The 9,564-nt window shown below is 35.7% G+C and overlaps 1 protein-coding gene across 2 annotated transcripts in view; it reads left to right on the forward strand.

The window, feature by feature from the left end:
- Window positions 1–2,416: 2,416 nt before the first annotated feature.
- LOC106063356 (membralin-like) overlaps window positions 2,417–9,564 on the forward strand; it is a 51,689-nt gene continuing 44,541 nt past the window's right edge. Inside the window, exons 1-2 of one of the 2 annotated variants that reach the window (XM_056030705.1) lie at window positions 2,417–2,590; window positions 7,396–7,613. In XM_056030705.1, coding sequence (XP_055886680.1) covers window positions 7,419–7,613 — 195 coding nt within the window. In that variant the 5' untranslated portion in view covers window positions 2,417–2,590; window positions 7,396–7,418. Of the gene's footprint in view, window positions 2,591–2,625; window positions 2,795–7,395; window positions 7,614–9,564 lie in introns of those variants that run through there. The other variant, XM_056030706.1, reaches the window with a different exon arrangement.

Here is a 9,564-nt window from a genome sequence, read left to right on the forward strand (position 1 = left end):
ATTGAACCCCAATCCCCCTGGCTACGCCTATGCCCAGTAGGGGGTGGCAAGTGGGGCAACTATCCAGGCCCCGCGATTGGAGATTCCCTTGACACTGTCAGCTTCGAAAACCAGAACAGTTCTCATATATACTCAATATCTTTGGAAATCTTTCCAGGCATCTTTATAATACCGGTACCAAATACTATTTCTATGTAAGCTCTTAACATGACATAAACTTAAGCAGCACGAGGTTTCTGTACATCCCGTGTGTGACTTTCTGGTTGGATTTAGCTCTGAGAATGTCAAATGGTAGCACAACGAATAACGTGATGCAAGAAAAATTAGAAAAGTAAAACTGCTGTACAAGCGATTGTACAATACCTTTAAGAAAACAACACCGCATATCATGGGAGAACAGAGAAACAAACGAACAACGGTGATAGCCGAAGTCGACCCAACCATGCAAGTACATCTTCGAAGAATTAAGAACGCCGAGGCTCATGGTCATTACATCGGGCATAGGATTCAAAACGAGCATATGAACATTATGGCATCAGAAGTAAAAGGGAACATTATTGATAAAATCAAACTTGCAAAATATTTTTCCGTCATTCTTGACTGCACACCTGATGTTAGCCACAAAGAGCTGATGTCCCTTATATTGAGTTTTTTGGACATATCCTAATTTTGACAACTTAACAGGAAAAATGTTGTCATGGCGCTTCTTGCTGCGCTGGTGAACGTTGGTCAGGACATCGCCGATTGTCGTGTCCAGGGATACAAATACAATGGTGTAAACTTGAAGGGAAAGCACCAAGGAGCCCAAGCACACATTATTCGCATCAACAATCGACCTTTTGCGCTCTTCTTGCGGCGGCCATAATCTTAACCTTCAGAGTGTTTAGCAGAAATATTATTATGTAGTTTGTTGATTGTTCATGAACACATGTCTTAATCCTTAGTTACGTTGATAAAGGCAAAATCTTTCATGAAGTACATTATGTAATGTAGTCAAACGGCCAATAGTACAGTACATACGTAAAGTACTATGTTTTGTAACAAAAATAAGACCTACAGCATTAGAGGCGGACGAGACATTAGCGTGATGTGATGTGGTATGGATATATAGCCTACACTTATGGCTTAGGGCCCCGCATATGACAATCGCCCAGGGCGCCGTGCACTGCTAAGGCCGCCTCTGCCCATGCCTCCAGAGTAATTTGTCCAAGTCAGACAGACATCAACAAATACAAGGCAGGACTATCACAGTAGGCCTACTCACGCAATTATCTTTTTTCCATAAATTGTAAGAAGTAGTATAATCGAAATACTTCATTCGAACCGAAAAGATTCTGATCTACTAGACCAGTGATGCCCAACTTAATTCGACCAGCGGGCCGTTTTAATTTCCGACACTCGTCTCGCAGGCCACATAACCGAAAAGTTTCAAAAACGAAATTGTCGATTTAATACTTAATTAATAGGTTACATGGCGACGCAGTGTACTTGAAGAAGCAGAGAAGACCGGGAAGAGCTGGGACACCATCAAAAAGCTAGCAAGAGACCGTGGAGAGTGGCGTGTTTTTGTCGAGGCCCTATGTTCCACGAGGAACTCAAAGGAGTGATGATGATGATGAATAGGTTATTTGACATATTTTTTTTTACGCGTCAGAAAACAGCTTCAGTGTAGATAGCTTTACAACCGACTCATTTTTTTTTTGGTCTCGCTTTGGTAAATATTCACATGGATCCTCCAATCTCTAGGCGTAGCTAACAATCTTTTATTCGCGACTCAAACCAAGAATGCTGCGATATTTATTTTAAAATGTCGTTTCTATTTTGTCGTTTTATTAAACAGCCCACACTTTTTTTAGTCAATAAATATGTTGCTTATTAACATATATATATTCAACAAAAAAAGGTTCACTTTTCGTGGTAGATTCTATATTCAGAGTTCCAATTCACACACAAATGTTAAAGGTCATGGTACCAATCTATCAAAGAAAAAGTGAGGACCCAAACGTAGGTAAAGATACTTTTTTTTTTGTTTGGAAGGGAGATTTCTACACTTTGTGCCGACGTTACGGCGGGCCTGATGGAACCACGTCCGGCCCGCGGGCCGTATTTTGGGCATCACTGTACTAGACTATTTAGTAATGTAAAGAGACGAGATAGATCTAGAAAAAAAAGTATCAAATTAATAATGAAACTTGTACTGAAACTTGTCATTGCCAAGAGAAGTCGCAGATAATGTTAGGAAATGTTTTGGAATAGTTTTTTTTTTTTATTATAGACTCTCTCTATATTTTTATAGCAAGGCTCGCTAACTTAAGAAAATTTTGATTATAAAATAAAATCGGCGAATCCTCAATGATTTCCCCTGAAATTGATCTTAATGAAAATTAAAAAAATACACCATAGTAAACTAGAATCTAGGCTATCTTATATAGGTCTCTACTGTTAGACTAGATCCAGATTTCTATCTATTTGATCCATGCATTTTGCGAAGATAAATAGTAAACATGATACATTAAATAGAGATCTAGACTAGAGCTTTACAATTTCGTTTGAAAGGATAGACTTTTGTATTCCTAACCTTTCACTGCAGGTAAACTTCTTTGTGTTTTATTAAGATACATTTTGGGTTTGAGGTTATGACCAAGGATTCCAAGATGTCGGCAAATTAATGTAACGTAAAGACCCCAGTTAATGAAACAAAATAAAAATAAAAACTAGAGTCTGAATAGAAAATTTTACGCAACATCAATTAAAACCGAGATCTATGATAGATCTATATCAGATCTGTAATGAGGTATATTAGTCTAATTAGATCAATAATATTATTTTAAGGAACGTATGGCTCCATTGCCTTGGCCAGGCAAATAATGAAATATGATTGATTGGCCAGGCTCACTCACTCATCCTTTATTAAAGTTTATTCCTTGTATTAAATTAAATAAAAGGCTAATTAGTAATTTCAGTATTTCTAATTTAAATTTAGAAGTCTTATCCTAGACTAGAGTCTAGAGATAGTAGCGTGTCACTAGCACTAGAGTTGACTAGAGTCACTTAGTCTAGATTATTCTAATTAATCTAATAGAAGAAGACTAATTCACTAGTCTAGACTCTAGAGTACTCTAGACTAACCCTAGAGAGTAGAATGCCTCTAGATCTAGATTCTAGATTAACTAGATTAGATTATAGAATAGATAGCTTCACTTCACTCAATCACTCACACTGTCATCAGTCCGACTTTTCTTATGAACATGTCATAGACATAGATAGACATACATTTACATGATCTATGAGTATGAATCTAATACTAATAATAGAATCTAGAGAGGGTGGGAGAGTAGTTTATGCTATTCGAACATCTAGATCTATAGGCCAAAAAAATCAAAATTTGACTTTGACAGCGCATTATTTGATAATGGTTTGACATAGAAAAGAAAATGGAGTATATTATATATCAAAATCTTCTTTAGTTTAACCCACGAAGCGTCGTCGGCCGATTATATCGGCCGACATTTCGTTTCTGTGGCGTCCCGGCCGATATAATCGGCCGACTTTAGACTGATGATTTTCTATTCCAATCCACGTTTTAAAGTGACCATTTTTAAACTTCAGATCTATTAGACATTCTTCTTCCTGTCAGATCCAAAAATAGCCCATTTCCCCATCTGTTTTTGTGTTTACATGCTGATTATTCACCGGCGAATTTTTCTTGCAATGTCCGATGCTAGCCCGGGTCCATGAGATGTTACAAAACATAAAGTTTCAAATACTTTTAGTTGTTCTTTTTTAATATTACAATTAGATTTAGATCTAGGAATAATGAGAATATTTTATATATTAGATCTAGATCTATTCATAAAGTGGCCGATGATTTATGTCCGTACTGTCCGTAGTCGTCTAGAGTCTATATCTAGACTCTATATCTAGACTCTAGACTAGAGACCGGACTGGATCTGCACCTAGACCTAGTCAAAATTTAGTGAAATTTAAGACATTTTAAGATAGATTGAAGCATATTAATGATAATATTGACTTCTTTATGCATTAAGTATTCTATTTTTTCAATCTTTAAATGCTTTTAACTTAACTGAACAAAAAAAAAAACGATTTTTATCTATTTTTTTTTCCTTCACTGTTACTTGTATTAAAAGGGTAACCAAGTCATTAAAAAAATTTTTTTTTTCAAATCTAATGGTCCATTTTTAACAAAATTATATCTATTTATAAAGGAAAATGAATGGGCTATCCAATTACATCAAAACTTTTGTTATAGCTCTAAAAATGTTTCTCACAGAGGTCAGCAAACAAGCTTTTTTGTTGATAAAAAAAATCAATCATACTAATTAGGTCAGGGTCAAGGTCAACTGATCAAATTCAGGTGTTCAATATATGATCTATAGTGTTCGCTGTCCAATTACCTTTCAGAATATATATATAAAACATGGATATCAACCTTCACTTTATGGCATTTTAAGACCATTTTCTAACATGCATTAAAAATGCTAAAACTCCCCGAACGCCACAGAAAAGTTTCTTAAGACGCTTCGTGGGTTAAGTTTAAGGAGACTAAGGATGACTACTTGTATTTGTACCCCTAACATATAGATCTATTTGTTATTATATTTAAGGTCAAAGAGGCCATGTGTTTTCATTTAATTCAAACAAATTTTGTCACACATTATTTGATTCCAAACACCAAAATTTATTTCTAACAGTCTCTATATTTTGGCATCAATGAACTCGGATTTTAATTCTAAATTGATATTAACTAAATTTTAAAATCCTTAGGCATAGCCTCTCACATGAAATCATTTTAAGATATTTTAAAATAATGCATACATGCGAACACAAAAAATAAAAATATGAACACACTTATTCTACTAAAAATGAGGTCACTGGGATAGTGACTTCTACACTGACTTTTAGACTTATTTTAAGTTTGCATGATTAGATGTATGTGTGTTGAATGTTTGTGTTTTTTGTTTATTCATTTAATACATTTCTAATACAGATGATCTTTTGTAGTATAAGACAGGCCAGGGTGGCCCTTTTTGCCCAAATAGCCGAATCCTCTATATTCTCTCTATATAAATCTAGATCTATCTAGTATGTCTAGATCTAGGCATTTAACTTCATTCAATGTACCAAGCTCACTACAAACATTTGCCCATTTATTCTCTATAAAAAAAACAACAACAAACAAACAAATATAATATAAGATCATTAGCATTGATGTTCAAAACTGGCTGTTAAAATAAATTTTAGTAAGAAAATTGTAATTCAATACAAACACCCTGTTTTTAATTTTTTTTTTGTATGGAATCAGACAACTTGGCTTATGAATCAAATAAATCAAGCTCCGAAAACAGAATAAGTATTGCCGGGCTCATTAGCATAGACTTAGCCAACCAAAAAATATATTCTTAATCCTAGGAAGAGGTAAAGTCATCCTGGTAACATAGGAAAAAACAACAACCTGACTTACAAATTTGACATTCTTTTTTCTTACATTAAAAGACAGCTAAATGGAAGGAAATTGGATTAGAATCATTGGAAAATGAACACGCACATTATACAGCATGCTAGTTTCATATTAAATATCAAAATAAAGATGTAATGACCACAAAAACAGCAAATTGTACGGAGTCATGTAATGTCCGGAATAAATAAACTAGTCTAGATCTAGATGATCATCTTATAAAATGCTTATGTAGGCTTATACTAATATGATTAAAAGTGAAATGTCAATATTCTTCTTCTTCCTCGTTCTCATTGTTATGTTGGAGTGTTCAGATGACTAAACCAAAACATGACATGAACTGCGCAGTGGTTTCCAAAGCAGGGAGCTCTCCATATAGTTTTCTTTCTATTGGGGTGTTTTGGGGCCAGTGTCTTATACGGGCCTCTTGGTAAAGAGAGCAGTGTTGGAGGACGTGGTCGGCATTCTCTGGTGATACTCCACATGGGCAGATTTCACTGGTTCCAATTTTGAGCTTCCGGTACATGTGTTGTTGCATTCTGTTGTGTCTGGTCCTGAGTCGAAAAATTAGACGTTGGTCTTGTCGGGATAGCTTATAGTAAGCGTTATCTTTCTTAAATTTTGGATGAGAGTTCGTCCATTTCTCATTTATTTTATTTACAATTTATTTCTTCAATTCTTCTGGATAGAGTGCAGAGTTTATTTGTGAGTTAGTTCTCCCACTCCTGGCGAGTGTCAATATGATATTTTATCTATTATTTAGGCCTAGAGTAGGTCTAGGGAGTGACATCCATTCTTCCACAATTTCCAGTCAACAATTTTGAATCTAAATCTAGAATCTAGAGAAGTAGTCTAGAGTCTAAATCTAGATCTAGATTTAACCTTTATTAAATTATTATTTGGATTAAATAGAAGGAAATTAGGTCTAGATCTAGATCGAGTCTCTAGGTAGAGTTTTCAGTTTATTGTCTGTATTGTAATTAACTTGCATAATTAGATTGCATAATAAGATTGAGTATTGAATACACATGAATATAAATAAATAGGATGTACACATGATTATCTTCGACCTCATAATATTTCATACTATTTATAATCAAGTCAGCACTGAAACCCTCTTCCAGATACCTCCTCCCCCCCACATTTCCATCAAAGAGATAGAACCAAAGCACACTGTGTATGCTAAGCATGGGTAGATATGCACTAAACAAAAGATGCAAGTAATATACTGTTAATTTGGACTGAAGTTAACTGTAGATTGCTAGAATATAAAATCTAATAATGTTATTTATAATATTAAAATCATCACACATATTTATATTAAAATTGGAGATCAAAGAGAACCAGTGACAAATTTTATACAGTCTCAAAATCATTTAAGGCTATATATATATATATATATATATATATATATATATATATATATATTGTTTATACTGGTTAATGCATTAAAAATTTAGATAAATGTGTAGAAGATTCTTTATCTGATCTCTGCCACCATTAGCTTCCTATTGGAATGTCTTTATCTTTCATCTTTCCTTGGGGTTTCCAGGTGAGGGCTTGGCTTGGGATGTTCTATGCTGATTTTTTTTTAAAGCGAAACTATCACAGTAAAAAAGTAGTCTCTCCCATCTTAAATGCTGTAAGATGGCTCCTAATGTATGATGTATCCACTCATTTTATAAACACTATTTAAAAAAGAGGTATATTTAATGGCAATCAGATTTTTTTAGTTACTGACAATTTTTGTAGTTGCATCCCTGTCTTGAAAATTACCTCAGTTTTTTTATTGTTCCCCACTGATTTACTGGCTTGTTAAGATTTGATCCCAATTATGTATGAAAAAAATATTGACTTCACAGTTAAATGCCAAAAAATGATCTGATATTATTCTTTGTTTTTTTTTTTCTTTCTTTTAGCTATTAACTTGAGCTGTTTGATCATGAACAACCCTGGAACCAATAATGGAGGTACACGGCCTCGCAACACTAACAATGGCAGAGCTGGAGAGAATAACCCTTTTTTTCACTTTCAAAATCGCCTGTTTCATGCATTATTCTATCGCATCACCATTACCTATGCCAGAGCTTTCCCAAGACCCATTAGAAGAGTCTTGGAATTTGCACTGCTTTTAAAGGTTTGGCTTTTTTTTAAAACACATATTTATGACTAATTTATCATTAGATTGGTATTACTGTGAAGAAACAAGTCCTTTTAAGTATAAACTGCCTTTTATTGTGGAGCATTCAAACATAACATATTTACAAGGCTAACATTATCTACAGATAACCAAATCCACTAGATGACTTCCTTTCTTCTTGTTTTTAACACACTCGTGACTTCCCGCAAGTCCCCCTAACGATACCCAACACTTGACCATGTGTCACGGTTGACCACACATAGTAACCGTGTCATAACAATTACGTTATCAAAATGCGTTCTTTTTCTCCTATCAGGCCTTTTGGTACTGAGCCTTAGCCTTAGAGTGCTCTACAATCTATAGTGCCTAATAATTATTACTTGCTCAGCTAACACAAACAATATTACACTACAGTGGATCCCTGGACACATTGGCATCATGGAAAATGAAAAGGCAGATAAGCTATCAAAGGCAGGTTCATCTATGGAACAACCAGATAGACCTGTTAACTACCTCACCCTAAGGTCAATGTTAGTCAGCAATCACAAAGAGGAGTGGCTCAACCAATGGGCATCAGGAAACACAGGCAGAGCCATGTACAGAGAAATGACTACGCCTAACAAACTGGACAGTATTAACTTCCTCCCCCGCAAAGAACAATCTACAATCTTCCAACTAAGAACAGGACACACACCACTATTAAATTACCACCTGAACAAAATAAACTCCACACAACTACCCCTTTGCAGACACTGCGCCCACCCCTTTGAAACCGTAAACCATATCCTCTTTGAATGCCCCTCCCTAATCCACCTTAGGCAGACCCCACTACGGCCCAACATAACCAACACCCTGTACGGCAGTGCTGAACAACTGAAGAAAACAGCACACTTTTTTTCCTTGGCACAGTCTGCAAAAGAGCTCACAGCTCAGCAGCAATAAAGCTGGCTAGAAGAAGAAGCTAACACAAACTGAGGTGGGATGATTTGGGATAGTCAGTAAGTAAGTTACATTCCCCTTTCAGACCATGCTGTTTATAGGGCAGATGATGTAAAGATCATTTGTTCTGGTGTCTTGTGGCCAACACAACAACCAACCGCCTTTAGTTTTCCCCATTTAATGTCAGGTACTTATTAGAGCTGGGTGTACACAGATGTGCACTAAAGATCACGAAATTAAAAATCCCAGTCTTCACTTGGATTTGAACTAGTGCTTCCTTCTTTCAACATTCAATCCCATTAAATCCTAAAGATTCAGAAATAAAAAAAAACAGGATTGAAACCTGGTAACCTCGTGGTTGGAAGCCAAGCGCTTTACCACCGCCACCATGCCTGCCAATTTGGCATACTTTAGAGCACATTTCTTTTTAAGGGCGCTGAGCAATCATGTGAGCATTACCATCTATGAAGTGATGCACAACTTTTTTCAGCCTAGGGGCCATAAAAATTTCCACAACAAGTTTCACAGGCTGCATCACCTCGAAAGCTCATCAAGTTCACGTGGAACTGAGCCTCTGCAGCCTTCTATGGTACTGAGCCTCTGCAGCTTCATAGGAAACTGAGCCTCTGAGGCTTCATTAAGTGCTTTAAGAAGATGTTTTAAAGGGCCAGATAGCACTAACTCATGGACTAGATATGACTTGTGTGTTATAGTTTGGATATCACTGATCTATGAGAAAGAGTGCGTGGGCATTCCCATCTATGATGTTTTCCCACACAATTTACCAAACATAAGCAGTCTATGGGCAAGGAGTAAGAGAAGCTTGAGTAATCTCCAAATACAAAAACAAAATCTAATAAAATACTCAGAAAGAAACAAAGATAAAGACACATTCCTCGTTCCATATGCTAGGACAAATTGTACAAATGCTCCTTCTTTTCTCCTTCTTTTCTTCCATGAAAGCATGGAGTGAGTTGCTAGGAAAACGAGTCTTCTTCTTCTTCGTTCT

This window comes from Biomphalaria glabrata, chromosome 5 (genome assembly GCF_947242115.1).
Source record: "Biomphalaria glabrata chromosome 5, xgBioGlab47.1, whole genome shotgun sequence".
In the NCBI taxonomy this organism is placed as follows: domain Eukaryota; kingdom Metazoa; phylum Mollusca; class Gastropoda; family Planorbidae; genus Biomphalaria; species Biomphalaria glabrata.